At 42.7% G+C, this 20,286-nt stretch overlaps 1 protein-coding gene across 1 annotated transcript in view; it reads left to right on the forward strand.

Moving 5' to 3' along the window:
• Window positions 1–19,492, forward strand: part of HEATR1 (HEAT repeat containing 1) — a 48,506-nt gene extending 29,014 nt beyond the window's left edge. The window contains exons 25-45 of the mRNA XM_039247163.1: window positions 217–320; window positions 494–637; window positions 1,268–1,386; window positions 1,483–1,604; window positions 3,772–3,900; window positions 5,303–5,533; window positions 6,256–6,382; window positions 8,288–8,448; window positions 9,518–9,564; window positions 9,680–9,803; window positions 10,362–10,502; window positions 11,012–11,298; window positions 11,988–12,138; window positions 13,700–13,858; window positions 14,249–14,383; window positions 14,542–14,646; window positions 14,736–14,904; window positions 15,411–15,565; window positions 16,493–16,651; window positions 18,235–18,343; window positions 19,201–19,492. Coding sequence (XP_039103094.1) covers window positions 217–320; window positions 494–637; window positions 1,268–1,386; window positions 1,483–1,604; window positions 3,772–3,900; window positions 5,303–5,533; window positions 6,256–6,382; window positions 8,288–8,448; window positions 9,518–9,564; window positions 9,680–9,803; window positions 10,362–10,502; window positions 11,012–11,298; window positions 11,988–12,138; window positions 13,700–13,858; window positions 14,249–14,383; window positions 14,542–14,646; window positions 14,736–14,904; window positions 15,411–15,565; window positions 16,493–16,651; window positions 18,235–18,343; window positions 19,201–19,289 — 2,967 coding nt within the window. The 3' untranslated portion in view covers window positions 19,290–19,492. The remainder of the gene's footprint in view (window positions 1–216; window positions 321–493; window positions 638–1,267; window positions 1,387–1,482; window positions 1,605–3,771; window positions 3,901–5,302; window positions 5,534–6,255; window positions 6,383–8,287; window positions 8,449–9,517; window positions 9,565–9,679; window positions 9,804–10,361; window positions 10,503–11,011; window positions 11,299–11,987; window positions 12,139–13,699; window positions 13,859–14,248; window positions 14,384–14,541; window positions 14,647–14,735; window positions 14,905–15,410; window positions 15,566–16,492; window positions 16,652–18,234; window positions 18,344–19,200) is intronic.
• Window positions 19,493–20,286: the final 794 nt, after the last annotated feature.

Here is a 20,286-nt window from a genome sequence, read left to right on the forward strand (position 1 = left end):
TTTTCTGTTTATTTTGAGAGAAAGAGTGTGAGTGGGGGAGGGGTAGAGAGAGGGAGGGAGAGAATCCAAAGCTGGCTCTGTATTGCCCGACGCGGGGCGCAGTCTCATGAACCGTGAGACCATGACCTGAGCCGAAATCCAGAGTAAATCTACATTTATTTCTCTGATTTTATCCCGTGCAATTTTATCATCAACCATTCTTCCTTCATATTTCAGATTTCTGTTAATGCTGAACAAGTCAGAATAGAACTGGAGCCACCAGATAAGACGAAGTCCTTGGGCACAGTTCAGCAAACTAGAAGGCAAAAAATGCAGCAGAAGTAAGAGCTATGAGTGCAGTGAGGAAGTGCCCTTTGTTCCCCAGCCCTTGAATGTTTGAAACCATTTTGAGTTTTTTGATACCCATCAGTCTGGCATACGTGGATGAGTATGATAGTTTCTATTTAGTATTCATAGTGTTTGCTTTTCCATTGTTTTCTTCTCTGTTTCCCAGAAAATCACAAGATCTAGAATCTGTGCAGGAAGTTGGAGGTTCTTACTGGCAAAGAGTAACTCTCATCCTTGAGTTACTGCAGCACAAAAAGAAACTCAAAAGCCCTCAGATACTGATACCAACTCTTTTTAACCTGCTGTCAAGGTAATGACACTTGCCTTTGCCTTTGATCTATGTAAGATTCTAATTCCTGCACGTCTTCTCTAACAGTCTCCTTGCAACAGTCTTTTCTTATTTAACTAGTCTGTAAAATAAATCACATACTGTAGCTGAAAGGTGAAAAGAAAGGTTTTAGGTACCCTTAGCCAGTGCCCCAAACTGATCTTCCTCCCGACTTGTGTAGTAAGTGACCACTCCCCATATAGCCTACTTCTTACCTTTCAACATCGTGTCCGTTGGGCCTCATTATTTGTATTTAAAGATCAGGTGTGAAACTTGCTATGTTTTTAGGTGTAAATTATGAGATTGATAGCTGTGGTGAATGCCATTTTAGTGTGGATATTTACTTTCACTGCCTGAAAAGCAAAGCAATTCTCTAAGGTTTCAAATAAGTTGATGGAAAGTACAACAGAGAGGCAGTTTGGCATTAAGCACCTACCTGCGTAAGAAAAAAGTTAGCATTAGAATCTCAACATCTTGTTTATAGTCTTATGTTTAATATTAATATTTTAGTTATTCCTAGTGAAGTGTGTGTTGTGGATAGTGGTCATTAATGTATCACTGAAATTGTGTAACTCTTTGATTTCCCATTGTTTTTTCTGGGGGGTCCTGAAGGAGTTTAGAACCTTTGCCACCGGAGCAGGGTAATATGGAATACACCAAACAATTAATACTTAGTTGTTTGCTCAACATCTGCCAGAAGCTCTCTCCAGAAGGAGGCAAAATACCAAAGGGTATGTACTTTGCTGGAAGGAAAGGGTGGGAGAACTCCCTGCTGTGCGTGTGATTGTACCTACCACTTAGAGAGGTTTTTTTCTTCATAACTATAGATGTTCTAGATGAGGAGAAGTTCAATGTGGAATTGATCGTCCAGTGCATCCGTGTTTCAGAGATGCCTCAGACCCATCACCATGCCCTTTTACTTTTGGGTACTGTTGCTGGAATATTTCCTGTAAGTATTAAGGATTTGAGGCTTCAGGTAGTTATTTTCTTTCTTCTGTGGAAATACGTTAAGTGCTCACTGGTTTGAATTCCAGGAACTTTGGGTCTCACTGGTGGGACCATCACACCTGTCTCTCTCTATCTCTCTCTTTTTTTTAAATGTATTAAAAAAAATTTTTTTTTAATGTTTTATTTATTTCTGAAAGAGAGAGAGGCAGCATGAGCAGGGGAGGGTCAGAGAGAGAGGGAGATAACAGAATCTGAAGCAGGCTCCAGGCTCGGAGCTAACTGTCAGCACAGAGCCCAACACGGGGCTTGAACCCACAAACCAAGAGATCATGACCTGAGCCGAAGTCTGACGCTCAACCAACTGAGCCACCCAGATGCCCCAGCCCTGTCTCTTAATAGCTGAGGCAGCGTGAGCTGCTTGATTGTGCTAAGCTTTGGATTCTCTTTTTGTAAAGTCACAATAATAGTAACCTTCTTTGTAGGATTATTGTGAGGACATGACTGGGTAGTTTATGATTCACACAGAGCCCAGCACCATGTAACCTTATTAGTGTTATTTGAAAAAAATTACCATCCTGTTCTCCTCAGACAGCTTTCAGCCAGTGACTTGAGGAAAGTAATTGGATTATGAATTGCCTCAGTTAGAGAAATCATGTCCCTTATAGAAATACATCTTCTGAAGAGATTGAAGTTTTTCCTGTTGGGGATTTAGGTCACAGGTTCCTAACCGGGGTTCTCCATGAACTTCGGCGGTCTTTCTGTACTAACATCACGTGCTAGATTTTTGAGTCTAGGGTTTGTTTTCTTAGAAGAGAGTCAGTAGCCCTCAGAGGAATTGATAATCCAGAAACAATTAAGAATCATTGATATTTTTTCTTTGTTTTTATTGAAATACAGTTCATACACCATAAAAGTCAACCATTTAAATAGGTGTACTATTCACTGGTTTCATTATGTTCACGAAGTTGTATGCCTGTCTCCATTATCTCCTACCAGAAGATTTTCATCACCCCAGAAAGAAACCCCATGCTCATTAACTGTCACTTCTCATTCTGTCACTACAGTTCTTCCCCAGCAACCGTTAATCTACTTTGTCTCTGTAGGTTTGCCTATTTGGGACATTTCCTATAAAAAGAATCCTGGATTATGTGTGCCCTTTTTAATGTCTGAAACATGAAAGTGAAAACCTTATGCATCATGTTTGCAAGGTTCACCCATGTTGAAGCTTGAATCTATATTCCTTTTAATGGCCAAGTAATACTCCATTATATGTAGATACCATGCTTTGCTTATTCATCAGTTGATGGATACTTAAGTTGTTTCCTTTCTGGTGTATACCTAGTAGTGGAGTTGCTAGGTCATAAGTTAACTTTAATATTCTAAGAAACTGCCAGCCTGTTTTCCAAAGGATCTATAATACCATTTTATACCCACCAGCCGCATAAGAGAATTCTAATTTCTCCGTATCTTCAGTGCTAGTTGATACTGTCTTTTTAAGTTTATTTTAGAGAGGGTGCAAGCAGGGGAGGGGCTGAGAGAGAGCGAGACTCGGAATCGGAAGCAGGCTCCCGGCTCTGAGCTGTCAGCACAGAGTCCAACACAGAAGTTGAATCCATGAACCGCGAGATCATGACCTTAACTGAAGTCGGATGCTCAACCAACTAAGCCACCCAGGCACCCCTTACTGTTTTGTTATTTAATAGTCATCTTCGTCTGTGTGAAGTACCTTATTTGGATTTTGCATCTCCCTAAGTGACTAATAATGTTGAGCATCTTTTCATGTGCTCAGTGACCATTTGTTTGTCTTTGGAGAAACGTCTTTGGAAATCCTTTGCCAGTTTTTCAATAGGGTTGTTTCCTCTTTTATTGCTAAGTTATAATGAATCATTGATATTTGACGTGCTTAAAATAGAAAATGCTGAAAGGGGGGCGCCTGGGTGGCTTAGTCGGTTAAGCATCCGACTTTCACTTAGGTCATGATCTCGTGGGTTCGAGCCCTGCGTCGGGCTCTGTGCTGACTGCCAGCTCAGAGCCTGGAGCCTGTTTCCGAGTCTGTGACTCCCTCTCTCTCTGACCCTCCCCTGCTCACACTGTCTCTCTCTCTCTCCTAGAAATAAATAAAACAAAACAAAACAAAAGAAAATGCTGAAAGGTTTGTTTTATTTCAGGATAAAGTTCTACACAACATCATGTCTATTTTCACTTTTATGGGAGCCAGTGTCATGCGTCTGGATGATACTTACAGTTTTCAAGTTATTAACAAGACAGTGAAGATGGTTATCCCAGCACTTATTCAGGTAAGCTGTTTTATACCATCGTTGGTCTTTCTTTTAATTTTATAATTGTATATAGTATGAAACTAAAATGACCTTATAGGCCTTTCTGAAATGCTCACGTGTTTGTGCCTCTGAAATTTTAGAATGGTGGAGCTAAGAATGAGTCTTAGTAATAACGTCCTTTCCAAAAACGTGAACGTGCATAGCTAGTTCTGCGTTGCCGAGAGGGCATAACTGCACACGCGTCTTAGTGCTACTCTGACCGTGGATTTGCATTTGCTGTATATTTCAGGACATTGCAGTTGGATAATATCTGTGACAGGTCAGTGAAGATAGGACATTGTAGAGCTACAGTGGCAAGTTTGTTAATACGCAATTTCAGCAAACATTTTCTAAACGTTCTCTAAGAGCCAGGTACTCAAGAAGGTGATTGAGTGTCTGCCAGTAAGGGTGAACAGTTTGAAAAGCAGCCTTGAAGGTGAATGAGCTTGGTCATCTGCTGGAGTTTTCTGTTTACTCCCACTTGTTGTTAATGCCTTTCTCACATTATTGACCATTCCAGGGATGACCATGTTCAGCACCGCTTCCTTTTAATCTTGGCATTAGGTTGGTATTGTCCATGTCCAGCAGGTCCCAACAAACAGAGGACTGATCGAAAAAGAAAAGTAGCTGTATGCGCAGTAGCATGTGTGCCGGTAGAATAGAGGAGTGGTGAAGGGTTCAGAATAGAGGAGGGCGCATGTCAGCCCTGAAGACCACAGAGTTTCAGAAGAAAGAGAATTTGAAGTGGCATAAACGAAGGACAGGATTTGCTCAGTGAAAAGGCCAGATCTGGGAGCATGCATGGTGTGTGTGAAGAAGGTAACGTCAGTCAGTTTGTGGAGTGCAGTGTTGAGACAGGGAGAAACGGAGGGCATTGGTTCATTCATTCGTGCAAGTAGGTATTCATTTTTTGATTCAACAGCCGTATTTGGAGGATCAATATCAGAGTTAAATGATTTGAATAAAGTTCAAAAAAAAAAAAAGCAGCAGGGAGTTGTTGGCCTTTCTGTACACGGAGATTATACCCATTCTTTTCGGAGCAGGGCCCAGGTCCTGCTTGGCTTGTGTAGCCTCCTGGTTGGCCTGAGAACAGACCTGTTCTAAGTGCCCCATACTTGGCATCTGCCATTCAGTGCCCCCTACTGTTCTTTCCACGTGTGAGTCTTGTTTCGTCCAGATGATAAATCTTCGGGGACGGGCTCACCAGCAGTGCCTGGTCCACCACCTGTACTCTTTGGATATTTATTGATAGGTCTTTGGTTATTCAGATTCTTTCCGCACTTTTTTTTTTTGGCACATCTGAAAGCCTGAGTCCACTTAAAAGTTTCATTTGTGGAGGGTTGTTTGCTCCTACTCACTGTCCCTGCTCGCTGTTCTGCAGTCTGATGGCGGAGACTCAGCTGAAGTCACAAGAAATGTGGAAGAGGTCGTGGTGAAAATCGTGAATGTATTTGTGGACGCACTCCCGCACGTCCCGGAGCACAGGCGCCTGCCCATCCTCGTTCAGCTTGTCGACACGCTGGGCGCAGAAAGATTCCTCTGGGTTCTCCTCGTCCTGCTTTTTGAACAGTATGTCACGAAAACCGTGCTGCTGGCTGCCTATGGAGAAAAGGTCAGAGTATAGAGTGGGGCGATCAGAAGGAGAACGTTTGTGTTCATGAAGTGTGGGACTGCCGGTGCTCACATGGATGATGTGACAGTCCTCACTCGCAGCCGTGTTTAAGAGCCTTTGATGTTCTTTGCAGTTGCTCTCCGAGCCTGTGGCACTCCTGAGTGTCCTCAGCAGCAGCTGATCATTTGCTGTGGGTGATTTAACCTTTCTAAGAGCTGGTCTAGTATGATGGTGGGTGGTTCTGTTTTCAGCTTAACAGCGCAGCTGTAAAGTAATTACAGCTTTTTAAGGTTTTTAAGGCATTTCCTGGGGCAAAGGGAGGAGCGTCCGTGTCGTCAAAAACGGTTACAACATGGTGGTCGTTTTGAAGAGCCCTGTTTGGATAGATGAGGGCAGAATTTACAGGTCAAGGACTGCTTTTAAATGACTTTTTAGACATAAGATCTGGGAATAGAGGTAGACCTATTCTGAGTAAAAGGGTATTTAGTTCTAAAAATCATAATGCAGATTTTCCTGGAATTATGCCAACATACGTCTCATAAATTGGTATTTTTAGGTAAGAAGCTCAGTAATTCATTCATCTGGTGATACATAGGACTGTAAGGACCAGTATGTAATGCCTTTGCATGCTAAGAAATATTTTTCAAACATTGCCTTTATTTGTGCTTGTTACATAAATTCGATAGATATAGTTTTATTGCCTGTTTCATTTCTCTATACAGGATGCTATTTTAGAGGCAGACACTGAATTTTGGATTTCAGTCTGTTGTGAATTTAGTGTCCAACATCAGATACAAAGCTTGATGAATCTTCTTCAATACTTAATGAAGCTGCCAGAGGAAAAAGAAGGTCAGTCATAACCAGGTTTCATTGTTGTTGAGTCGATGCAGAAGACCGTGCAGGTCGTCCTCAGAGCACACGGTACATCTTAGAGGGTTTCTTTTTTTTTTTTTTTTTTTTTTTTTTAAACAAATAGTTTATTGTCTAATTAGTTTCCACATAACACCCAGTGCTCATCCCCACAAGTGCCCTCCTCCATGCCCATCCCACCCACCCCCCCACATCCATCAGTCCTCAGTTTTTGTCAGCATTCAAGAGTCTCTCATGGTTTGCCTTAGAGGGTTTCTTATAAGTAACTTAATAATTTTTTATGTGATTGTGTGCCTTCTCAAATCCGTACAGAAAATGGTAAGTCGGATTTCTCCTTGCCTCTCCTCACACATTGGCTTTTTTGTTTATTTAAATTCAAGTTAATTAGCATACAGTGTACTATTGGTTTCAGGAGTAGAACCCAGTGATTTCATCACATATCTAATACCCAGTGATCATCCCATCTAGTGGCCTCCTTAGTGCCCATCACTGACTTAACCCAACCTTCAAACCCCCTCCCGCAGCAAGCCTCCATTTGTTCTCTGTATCTTAGAGTCTCTTATGTTTAGTCCCCCCCTCTGTTTTTATCTTATTTTTCCTTCCCATCCTTTTTGTTCATCTGTTTCTTAAATTCCACATAGAGGTGAAATCATATGATCCTTCTCTTTATCTGACTTCTTTTGCTTAGTATAACACACTCCGGTTCCATCCATGTGGTTGCAGATGACAAGGCTTCATTTTTTTTTGATTACCGAGTAGCATTCCATTGTGTACATATATGCATCTTATCCATTTGTCAGTTGGACATTTGGGCTCTTTCCATACTTTGCTGTTGATAATACTGCTGTAAATACTGGAGTACACTTCCCCCTTCGAATCAGCACATTGGCTTTTATACTTATGTGCTTTTGTGTGGGTATGTTGGCTGTGGAGTAGTACAGGTATATCCAGCATGAGTTACAGATAAAGTGACAGTTAGCGGCGTATTAGCTGTGTCTTCTCATTAGAATATTTGTGAAGATGTTTACAAGAAAAAAATAGGTGCCACAACTTTGGTAACTAAATACTAAATTTTTACCATATATGCGAGTCTTGAAAAAAATTCTAATTGCAGCACCAGTTAGACTGGTTTAAGAAAGGATTTAATATGTTTTTAGTTCTCTGCCCTTTGAAACAGAGCAGCAAGGAGCACTGGAAAGAAGACACTAAGGGCCCCATCCATGGAGACTGTTTTCTGTATGGCCAGCTGTTTGGCCAGGTGGTGGCTTGTCTGATCCCACAGTCGGCTTAGGTTTGGCAGAGACAGACCAGGAGCCTGGAGAGCCATGTGTGGTGACTGCTTATGGGAAATGTCTTCAATTTGAGTTGCTCTCTAGGACAGCGAGCGGTCTTTTAAGTGGCCCACCGTGGACCCTCCAGTCACTGTACCCTCAAAGCCTTTTAAGATTAGATAAATTTGGATATAGGATTCTACAAAGTTTTAGGACACACATCTTCAAAATTTTAGAATTAAATGTTGAAGGCTAGAGATGACCCTCCTTCAGACTCTTGTGAGCCACTGTGTAAATACTTCTAAGGCTTCAGAATTGGGAATGGAGGCAACCTTTAAAGGTTCCTTTTGAAATGCCTTTGTCTTTCATTTGCTTGTCTCAGTTGTCCTGTTTGTGTGTGTGTTTGTCTTACGTGCATTCTTCTCTGGGCTCTTAGATGCTTTGTTGGTAAATACACATCTTTCACTAATTCAGGAGAGGAAAAGCGGGGTGTGACAGATTCAGAAATTCCTCTCAGAAAATTGTACCCGTTTGACCATGCTCATTACGTCTGCTTTTGTGAAGACCCCACGTGAAGATGAGTGACGTCACCTGTCCTGTTGCTCTTTTTCAGAAGCTGTTTCCAAAGCAGCATCCGCTAAAAGTGAAACACAAGAAAAGGTGCTACAGATTTTTAATATAGACACGCACACAAGCAAGCAGCTGCGGCATTTTAAGTTTTTGTCCGTGTCCTTCATGTCGCAGCTCCTGGCTTCCAGTAATTTTATCAGAAAGGTGATGTATTCTTTTAAATGTGTTTATGACAGAATGATTTTGCTTTTTTTAAAGGAACTGTCTTTTAAGCTAGTGAAAATAGATTGGCAAGTATAAAAACATGAGGCCTGCCTTTAAAGACAACAGAAAAAAACAGGGGCGCCTGGGTGGCTTAGTTGGTTAAACGTCCAACTTCCACTCAGTCATGATCTCAACAGTTCGTGGTTCAAGACCCGTGTCAGGCTCTGTGCTGACAGCACAGCTAGAGACTGGAGCCTGCTTCACATTCTGTGTCTCCTCCCTCTCTGCCTTCTCCACTCATGCTCTGTTTCTCTCTGTCTCAATAATAAGTAAAACATTAAAAAATTAAAAAAATAAAAAATAAAAGCTCTTAATAGGAAGTGGTGAGGCTGTGGGGACACGGTTTTTTATGTACCCATGGTGGGTACTGTTTCCGGACAGCTGTTTCAGGAAGCAGTCCACACTCTCCAGTCACATTGGAGATGCACATACTTCCCCAGGCGGATGAGCAAATATGCTGTGGTGTGTACTGTGATGCGAGGAGTGTTAAATGAACACTAGGACAACATAAGTCTCGGTAGACAGATCTCAGAACTCTGATGCCCCCAGGAAAGCATGTTGCCGACTGTGGCATACTCTCTGACAACATTTAACGGCAGGTTCAAGTCTGTGGGGCTGGGGGCACTTTCTAAGGGAAGGGATGAGAGAGGTAGGGATTATGCTAGTAACTGTAATGTTTATAATGTCATCCAGTTAGCTAGGAGCCAGTGGAAACATTTCATAAAATTAGTGGGTAAATGAGTGTAGATGGCTGTATTTCTGAATCTTTCTAATACATACAGGTATCATCAGTATCTATAGAGTATAATCACTGAATAGAATAATTAAAGGGAATAGAGTTACTGCAATTTGGAGAAGATCTGACCTTATTAAATTGTAACGTCAGAAAATGGTCCTTGGGAGGTTTGAATTGAATAGTCTTATAGATGATTTTCGTTGCACCTACTTCAGATGATTTTTTTATTACTAGTTTGCATACTGCTCTAATGAGGTTTCCTTTAAAAATTAGGTGGTTGAAAGTGGTGGCGCTCAGGTTTTAAAGGGCCTTGAACAGAGGTATGTTACTTTAAAATAATTTTTTTAAATTTTTATTTGGAAATAATTTCCAGCTTTTACCAAAAAGCTGAAAGAATAGTAGACAGAACTCTCATATGAGCCTCCTTTGTTTTAGGTTGCTAGAAACAGTTCTTGGCTATATTAATGCTGTAGCACAGTCCATGGAGAGAAATGCAGACAAGCTAACTGTGAAGTTTTGGCGGGCACTGCTTAGCAAAGCTTACGACATGTTAGATAAGGTAGGCTTCCATTTCTCCCCATCCACTGAGTTTTGTTGCTATTTTTATGTCCGTGTGAAACTATTTGATAGAAAGTTTTACTTTAGGAATAAACTTAGCGATAGTTTTTCTTACCATAACGGAGCTCACATTTTTCCTGGAAAAATATCTTTTGATGGCTAGAGATAAATTCATCCGAAAATGCTTATTTACCTACAAATTATGAGAGCATGTTTCTCACTAAAAATGATACTTTAAGATTCAGTCATCTAATACTGTATAATGTTCTACTTAGAAGAAAAATACCTTTTTCGGTAGAGTATATGGGTCGTTAGAAATATCACTGGCCTTGACATCAGGATCACTGTTCAAAATCTAGCTACAAGACTTTGAGCAGTTCACTTAGTCTTAGCATCAGCATTTGGTTGTTTATTTGTTTGTTTTCTTTTTTCAATGTGGTTAATAATGCCTACCTGGCAGGTTAGTGTAAGAACTAAACAGGGTATGCAGCGAATAGGAATCAGTCTTAATCTGAATGAATCATCCCTTGTTTAAAATTATTTTAAAACTACTGTCTAGGTCAATGCCTTGCTGCCCACGGAAACCTTCATAGCTGTGATCAGAGGGCTGCTGGATAACCCGCTGCCATCTGTCCGCCGGAAAGCCCTCGATCTTTTGAACAACAAGCTACAGCAGCGTACGTCCTGGAAAAAGACCATTGTGAGTGAGGACTGTCCACGATACCCACTCACCACTCTTTGCTTTATCGAAGAGCTGCATTTTAATTCCCTTGAGTTTGTCACTTCCCTGAGTACTACAACTTAAATAAGTATATTAATATCTGAATATAATGACAGTAGGTGTGTTCCTAAAACGTGATGTTAATTCTAATAGGAATTGGGATAAGAGTTCTTAGAATGGAATCTAAGCCTAACGGAGTTGTTGCTAATGTGGACCCTATGCTGTCTTAGCTTTAGCGTGATCTAATCCTCATTTACTCCAGACCGGTGTGTGTGTTAATGTAAATACGTCCAAACTTGGTCAAAAGCACATACGCTGGCTCAGTGGTAAATAAAGCAGATAAGAAAACATTTGCTTGTGCCTAACTGTGCGGCATGGGGGCTCTTGGTCTCATTTCCAGTTAGGTGTCTCCAGCAGTAAAAAGGAAAAGACGGACTAGTATTATTTTTCTGTAGTTCTAATTTAAAAATTTTGGCTTATCTCTTCAGGTGTATCGTTTCCTAAAACTGGTTCCAGTCCTTTTGGCCATTGTGCAGCATAAAAAAAAGACGGAAGAACAAGCAATAAACAGACAGACCGCTTTATATACTCTCAAGCTTCTGTGTAAGAATTTTGGTGCAGAAAATCCAGAGCCTTTTGTCCCCGTGCTGGACACTGCAGTGAAGCTGATTGCACCAGAAGCAAAAGAAGAGAAGAATGTGTTGGGAAGTGCCCTGCTGTGCGTGGCAGAGGCGACCTCCACCCTGGAGGCGCTCGCCATCCCTCAGCTTCCCAGGTACACTTGGGGCCTGGGACAGAAGCCCTCGCTTGGGGTTTCGGGTACAAATGAAAAATACCTTAGCGATTTTTTTTTTTTTTTTTGGCCTCTCAGTAGAGGTTACATAACATTAGGTTTGTTTAAGATTTGATCTTCAGACTAAAAACCACAACATTTTAATTTCCCTTTATGATGTCTGTTGCCTCCCACTTTTCACTCCCCCTTGGGCCAGCTGTAACGAGGAAGCAGGGGTGAAGCCCTGCGAGGGGGGTTCCATCCATTCAGGCAAAAGCTGCCTCGTGCAGCCCATGTTCAGAGTTGAATGCTCCTGACTTTGCCCTTAGACTTTGGTATTTTCTAGCTGTGCAGCCCTGGGTAGGTTACTTAGTCTGTTAGAGCTCTGCCATCTCTAAAACCCAGACCGTACCTACCTCATGGGATTCTGGTGCGGGGATGCATGTAAGGCTTTTTGCACAGTGCCTGATGCAGAGCAAGTATTAAATTGAAAGGCCTTGTTATTTTTTAAAATGAGTAACTATTGGTACTGGGAGGTTTCTTGCTGTGAGTCCCATAAAATGTGTAGACAACGTTTTGTAGGCTGTGACATAGCATGATGTAATGGGCACAGTTGTTTGCATTTTTGCGTCATGACTTCCTCCATTCTCTGTTCTTAGAGTTACTCTAAAGCTCTTGTTTTTTATGTCTAGCCTGATGCCGTCACTGCTGACAACAGTGAAGAACAGCAGTGAGCTGGTCCCCGGTGAGGTCCATCTGCTCAGTGCCCTGGCGGCTCTGCAGAAGGTTGTGGAGACCCTCCCACACTTCATCAGCCCGCACCTAGAAGGCGTCCTGGCCCAGGTGAGCCACGTGGTTGCCTGGTCCACCAGGGGCAGCATCAGGGCTTCTGCTCTCTGTTTACTGATAAAATGCTGAGTATCAAACAGGAAGATTTTACATAAACAGTTCAAAGTAAACTGTAATAGCAAGTAGCACTTCTCACAGTCATTGTCAGAGTCAAAAGAAAAAAAAATGCTTCATGTGTAGATAGGGGAGGGTAAAAGTGAAAAAAAAATTGATTTTCACAATTTAACCTCACAGTTTAAATTCAAATCACTATTAACACTACGATCAGAAGAATAGTTCTAAAACCTCAACATGCCATGCCCTTTTCCTCTCCCATCATCCCTCCTGCTTGATCATGATGTCGAAATGGTCATTGCTTTCTTATAAGGCTCCTCTCTATTTTGATTTTGCAGAATGTGTTTTTTGTTTTTGTTTTCTTTAATGTTTTTTAATTTCTGAGAGAGAGACAGTGTGAGCAGTGGAGGGTCAGAGAGAGAGGGAGACACAGAATCTGAAACAGGCTCCAGGCTCTGAGCTGTCAGCACAGGGCCCCACATGGGGCTCAAACCCACAGACCGTGAGATCATGACCTGAGCCAAAGTCGGACGCTTAACCGACTGAGCCACCCAGACGCCCCTTACAGAATGTGTTTTATCGCCTTTCTTTCCCCTCCATGAGATCCTTGGTGGTGGGCTGGTAGAGCTGCCTTTTATTACTTGTTGTAGAATCTTGTGTGCCCTCTTTGTTTCTAATGTGAAAGATTTTTTAATCCTAAGGTGTCTTTCAAAACCAGAATCCCTCTGTTGCTGTTCAGTGGTTACTTGGCACATGGGTAGGGGGCAAAGGGCACTTCTAACTGAAAATGCCCCAGAACAGTCTTCACTCTATTGTGTTGTATTGGTCATTTGCCATTTATGAGGTTAGGAGCCTCAGCTGCTATGATGAAAATTATTTAGCTGATTCACACACTGGATAGCCAGGGCTTGAAAGTAGACTGTTTTTTGTTTTTTTTTTTTAATGTTTTTTATTTATTCCTGAGAGAGAGAAAGTGTGAGCAGGGGAGGGTCAGAGAGAGAGGGAGATACAGAATCTGAAGGAGGCTCCAGGCTCTGAGCTAACAGCACAGAGCCTAACATGGGGCTTGAACCCATGAACCGTGTGATCATGACCTGAGCCGAAGTCGGACGCTTAACCAACTGAGGCATCTAAAAAGTAGACTTTTTATAGAAAGGGACCCCTACATCTGAGGAGCTTTCTAGATTATTTAGCAAGAACAAACTTGACTCTTCTCATGGTCTCTGGATTCCTGTCCTCTAAAAACTCCCATCAGTCTGAGTGCTCTGTGTCCTTCTGCCTTCCGCCATTTACATACATCCCTGACTCCACTTGGGAAAGAGGCATCTGTTCAGTTGTACCTACAGGTGTCTAAGGCTGGCTTTGAAAGGAATTCTGTGAAGAAGCTATAGTGCACCAAGCTTTCCCCAGCCACTAGCCTCTGGATTGACTTCTGTAAGTGTGCAGACATTGTCAGTGAGTTTCCATACCGGCTTTGATCATGATTTTTATATTCCTGTAGGTGGTTCATTTGGAGAAAATCACAAGTGAAATGGGTTCTGCCTCACAAGCTAATCTCCGTGTCACATCCCTTAAAAAGACACTGGCTACCACGCTCTCACCCCGAGTCTTATTGCCAGCGATCAACAGAACTTACAAGCAAATTGAGAAGAACTGGAAGGTTAGATTACACTGGGTATTAGACTTTGGAGAAGGGAGATATGGTACTGAAATTTGTTTTCACTTAGAAGAGGATGGTTGTTTTTTAAGTTTTTTTATTTTTAACATTCATTTTTGAGAGACACCGTGGACAGGGACGGGGAAGGGGGGGGCCGGTGAGGGACACAATTTCAGGCAGGCTCCAGGTTCTGAGCTGCCAGCACAGAGCCTGACATGGGGCTCGAACTCACGGATCGTGAGATCATGACCTGAGCTGAAATTATATGCTGTTTAACCTAATCAACTGAGCCACCCAGGCACCCTGACAAGGATGGTTATTTAATTGATAAATGCATTAATGAACTCTGAGAATATTTAACGTCGGCATATCTCTTTATTGTGTTACTGGTAGAAGCACATGCACCCGTTTATGAGCATCTTGCAAGAGCACATTGGGGTCATGAAGAAAGAAGAGCTCACATCCCACCAGGCTCAGCTAACAACATTCTTCTTAGAAGCCCTGGACTTCAGAGCACAGCATTCTGAAGTAAGCTCATTTCCGTTTCCCCATATCCTAAAGTTATATTAGGATATAACTTGTGCTTGTTTAAGAGCCAAAGAAAAATCTAGCTGTGTAATCTGTTTTACTTGTCAAAGTTATTTAGATCCACATGTGAGTAATCTGGCTAATAAATCTGCTTTCAGGATGATCTGGAGGAAATTGGAAAAACAGAGAATTATATCATTGACTGTCTAGTAGCCATGGTGGTAAAACTTTCTGAAGTCACATTCAGGCCCCTGTTCTTCAAGGTAAGCTTTCTTCTTCCACGTCTCCTTTGTGCCCATCCATAAGTATTATAAGACACATAGAATAAACTAATACCACCTTATCTTTTTAGCTGTTTGACTGGGCTAAAACAGAGGATGCCCCAAAGGACCGACTTTTGACATTTTACAACTTAGCAGATAGCATTGCTGAGAAACTGAAAGGGCTTTTTACTCTGTTTGCTGGCCACTTGGTGAAGCCTTTTGCTGACACCTTGAACCAGGTGAACATCTCCAAAACAGGTGGGTAGCTGAGTCCCGTGGACACCTTTGCCCTGTGCACCTTACACAGGTACAGGAGGTGTAATGAATACGAGGGTGAAGGTTTTACTTCGCAGTCAACAGCCATTGAAGTGTTTGCTTCAGCAGAATGAAAACATGTTAGTAACCAGTTGACTCACTTAGAAAAAAGAATACGGTAAATGGGTACGTGCTACTGTAGGTTACTGAAAATAACTTTAAAATGTAAAGATGGAAGATTGGTGTTTTCTTTACTGCTAATAAGTATCCCACTTGATAAGTGGTAGTTGAACTTGCCAAACTAAGGGATCTGAACTGAGAACTTGTCTCCTACAGAAGGAGCCACTTCCCTGAGAGCCACCTGTTTTTTGTCATGCCTTCATCCAGATTTCTGTATCATTTTAGAAATACTCTTCTGATTGTAGTGTTGATAGTGATTTGAATTTAAACTTTGAGGTTAAATTGTGAAAATCAATTGTTTTTTCACTTTTACTCTCCCCTATCTACAGATGAAGCATTTTTTGACTCTGACGATGACCCTGAAAAGTGCTGCTTGCTATTACAGTTTATTTTGAACTGTTTATATAAAATCTTCCTGTTTGATACTCAGCATTTTATCAGTAAAGAGAGAGCAGAAGCCTTGATGATGCCCCTGGTGGACCAGGTACCCACGTGGAACCATCTTTTTGACACAGGATGAGAAAATTATTGTCACTGTTAAATTTTTTTCTTAATTATATTTAAATCCAAGTTACTTAACATGTAGTGTAATAATGGTACCAGTAGAATGTAGATTCATCACTTTACAGAACAACACCCAGTGCTCCTGCCAACAAGTGCCCTCTGTGTTGTCCATCCCCCATCCAGCCCATCCCCCACCCACCTTCCCTCCAGCAACCCTCCTTTGTTCTCTGTATTCAGGTGTGTCTTATGGTTTACCTCCCTCTCTGTTATCTTACTCTTCTTTCTTTCTCCTTTGTTCATCTATTGTGTTTCTTAAATTCCACATAGAGGTGAAATCATGATACTTTGTCTGACTTCTTTCGCTTAGCATACCCTCTATAGTTCCATCCACGTTACTGCGCGTGACAAGATTTCATTTTTTTTGATTCACTGTTAGATATTTACTAGCTTTATATGTTCTAAAATTGCAGCTTGCTGGGCTTTCTTCAGGCTTTTTTAAATGAAATTTTTATTTCAAAATCGATTTTTCATTTTTAATGTACAGAACTTATCTTCATAATGGTGTGTACCAAGTTTTACTTTTGAATTTTTCAAATAGAAGGCAGATTATAAGGTCTCTTGGTTAGATTTTTAATTTTGTAAAGCTGGATTGACTCAGAATGTTTTAGGGCTTGGCTGCCGTCTGGAAGAACGCCTTTCAGCTGTTCTGTGCAGGGAGGGAGGGGTGATGCCAAGGGCCATGGCCATCCGTCACGGCCCCAAACCATCGGTTTGCTCTAGAGAGCATTCAAATTGCACACCGGTCATCGAGCCTGCTGATATGAAAGAGTAGACAAGTGTATTTACACACCGGAGATTTCTCAAACAGGAGACTTGTTGCTCAGAGTCCCTGTCTCCCTCCTCGTAGCTAGAAAACAGGCTGGGAGGAGAAGAACGGTTCCAGGAGCGAGTGACGAAGCACCTGATCCCGTGCATAGCGCAGTTCTCCGTGGCCATGGCAGACGACTCTCTATGGAAACCGCTGAACTACCAGATTCTGCTAAAGACGAGAGACTCCTCACCCAAGGTGGGTGCTGTGGTCGACAGGCCCCGAAGCTGCGTGTGTTCCCCATTTAAACAGCCCTGAAGCGATAGTGACCGTAGGCCCGTGGTCAACCAGCTCCTTGGCTTCTAGAACTAGAGGTTGCTCTGTTGGGCATAAGTTTGAGCCTGAGATATGTTTGGTTTTTACTTAAAGGCTATTTATGTGTAATAGAAGTCCTCCCTCACCCCCACGGTGTGTTAGATGCAAGCAGTGACATATTTAAAGGAATGCGAACATTCCTTTGAGTTAGAGCAATGGATTCTCTCCGTCGTGTGTATCAGGCTTAGGATTTTGTGAAATAACGGAAGGTAAGTAGTGGTAGACCGACACACACATGGGCGAGGATGAATGGGAGTTACAGCCCCGTGCAATCTAATCATCATACGAGTACCTCAGTGAACAAAGCAGAGTGAAGCAGAATTTTATCAAAAGATTTATTACTTGAAATTCATAACATTTATTAGGAGAGAGAACAATGAGGCTATTTTCACAAACCCCCAGATTTTAAATTACAGGGTCTTACAAGCTTACAGCATTTAATTTACCTTAATATTTTATTTTGAATGTACAATATCAAAAAAAGTCTGGTAGGTAGTCACATAGGCTTTTTAAAGAAGTCATTTTGCTGTATCCAGATATTTTGTTGTCATTATCCAAAACCAGAAAGGGGATTAGTACAGCTTTTGTTTCGAAGTGAATTACTAACAGAGCCAGACAATTGCTTGTATTCCTTGTCATAGACCAGAAATATGAAATAGAGAATAGAAAACATATGAATTAGGAATATGAAATAGGAATAGAGAAACACCCAGACTTAATTTTAAGTTCCCAGATCGGGACGTCACGATACAGTCATTGTTTTTTAATTCTGTGCTGAGCGGCTGGCCCCTCCCACCACTGTAGTGGTGACCCAGTCAGGCTTCTGAGGGAAGGGTCCTGCCTGAGGCGCCAGGCTGGCCTCCTTGCCCCCAGCGAGGTGAGCCTGTGAGCTTCAGTGCACGTAAACTAGATGACATACTTGAGTTTGTGTGTGGCTTTTTATTTGATTGTTGTTTTTAAAGGAAAATGTTAGAAAAAGTATTCGCATTAAGCCCTGCAGTATTGGAAGACACTGTAAAAACCACTGGTATAAGGTTGTCCATATCATAAACAGATCCTAAGTTGCCATATAAATGGGTTTTCTGAGATGAAAGTGGAGTGGAAAGAAGAACCAATTCATGTGAAGTAACGTTTAGTTTAAAAAGGCAGACCTGGGGGCGCCTGGGTGGCTCAGTCAGTTGAGCATCCGACTTTGGCTCAGATCATGATCTCGCAGTTCATGGGTTTGAGCCCCACGTCAGCCTCTGTGCTGACAGCTCAGAGCCTGGAGCCTGTTTCAGATTCTGTGTCTCTCTCTCTGACCCTCCCCTGCTCACACTGTCTGTCTCTCTCTCTCTCAGAAATAAATTTTTAGAAATTTTAAAAAGGCAGACCTGTCTCAAGTTAGACAGTTGTAAGATATAAATATAGCACTGATAATCTTGGAGGGTTTTTAAAATCCTTCTTTACCTTTTTATTCCTTTCAGGTTCGATTTGCTGCTCTGATTACGGTGTTAGCACTGGCTGAAAAACTAAAGGAGAATTATCTTGTCTTGCTACCAGAGTCCATCCCTTTCTTAGCTGAATTGATGGAAGGTAATTCCTAACCTACTAAGACATAATGACAAAAAGTCTGTGAAGGTATGCCCGGTGATCGTGGACATTTGGACAGAAACCCCACCCTCCGCCCGCCCCACATGACAGTGCACACAGGGCGGACTTCCCATGTTGAGTAGGGTGGGGGAGCGTGCTAGGTGACCACCCTGCGAACATTGGAAACTTGTTTACAGGGGAATCTCATCTCCTTTACTTCTGTGTTTATGGTGGTGAAAACTGACTACAGTACTGTTTCTCATTAGCCTCGCACATTGATAGGATTGAGTATCTCGGTCCGCAGACATGAGGGCCTATCAGAAGGTCTGGCGCCAACGACTGCAGTAGGTTAGCTGCCTGTTAGCACCAGCCAACATTTCCTCCGTGCCCTACCTGGAGGGTCTCCTGCAGTCCTCACATGTGGGTGCCTTTCTCCCTGTTTCATAAAGGAAGAAACTGGAGGCTTTGAAAGGAGCATAGCAGGTAGAACTGGGGTTCAGGCCAGGTTTACACAGCTCTGGGTGCGGCGAACGCCCTGCCGCCCGAGAGAGCGGTGCATCCCAGTCAGCAGGGGTGAGGCGGCGAGTAGCCCAGTGCTCGTCTCACAGTCCGCGCTCCCGTGTCGCTCACGTCCTGGAGCGGGGCGGCACTAGGAATTCGGGAGGTCCACTGTGTCGCTCTTTCGGGGGGCCTCCCTCACCTTCAAGTCAGACCAGGAAGGGGGCTGGGAGGAGGGCACCATGCTTTCTGCTTCATGGACAGGTTTCATTTTCCCTCTTGGGACTGAAAAATGGCCAGATGATGCAAGGTGTGAAGAACTGGACAACCAAAAGCTGAGGCAGGTTTCTTTCTGCATTTAGATGAATGTGAAGAAGTGGAGCGGCAGTGCCAGAGGACCGTCCAGCGGCTGGAGGCAGTCCTGGGGGAGCCGCTGCAGAGCTACTTCTAACCCTCCGCGCTTCGGGGCTGTCTTGCTCCGTTCAGAGGTCGGGTTTCTTCTTCTTCTTTGTGTTTGTGGGCGTTTGGTACCATATTATTTTTGGTGCCCTCACACCCGCGCGGACTGCTGTGCGAGCCCCAGCCACGTGCGCTGCTCTCCCGCCCCTTGTACAGAACTGCAGGAAGAGTAAACGATGCCTATTTTTATACAGACTGCTGTTTGTCTACGCATTTGTCATCGTCTTTTCTGACTGATGCTGTTGATATCAGACCTGTTTAATTTCAGCACGCAAAGACAGAGGTACCTCTCTTTAAGACAGTTAAAGCCTTTACTTTTCCCATAAAGGGATGTCTTATGTATGTGGTATCCGTGTCGGATTTCCCTCCTGGCAGGAAAGGGACAGTTACTCGGCACTCAGCAACAGTGCTTTTGACTGTAAAGGTATTTGTGGAATACTTTTCATTTTGGGTAGGTGATACGTTAGCCGTAATTTCTGTGCGTGGCCTCAGAAGGAATTAGTCCTAGAGGCATTTTCCACTTAGGACTACGATTGTCTTGTGTAACCTCCTGTCTTTGGTGGGGCCAGAGGCAACAGGCTGTTTATGGCAGATCCCACAGCTAGGAAAGGCCTAGAAACGCTAGGGGGCATGGCTTCTCCAGAATTAGAAATGATCACATATCCCCTGGTGGTAATTCAAGAATTACTTGTATGAGAAAGTATCAGATTTTTTTCAAGCTTTGAAGTTATTTTTTAATGTTTATTTTTGAGAGAGAGAGAGAGAGAGAGCGTGCAAATGGCAGATGGTCAGAGAGAGAGGAAGACACAGAAGCTGAAGCAGGCTCTAGGCTCTGAGCTGTTAGCACAGAGCCCAGTGCGGGGCTCAAACTCAAAAATGGTGAGATCGTGACCTGAGCCAAAGTCAGACACTTACCCGACTGAGCCACCCAGGTTCCCTGGAACTTTCAAGTTTTCTAATCCCTGATGTCATGGTGAAGGTGAAGGCTC

This window comes from Hyaena hyaena, unplaced genomic scaffold, assembly GCF_003009895.1.
Source record: "Hyaena hyaena isolate Hyena2069 unplaced genomic scaffold, ASM300989v1 scaffold_288, whole genome shotgun sequence".
Classification (NCBI taxonomy): Eukaryota; Metazoa; Chordata; class Mammalia; order Carnivora; family Hyaenidae; genus Hyaena; species Hyaena hyaena.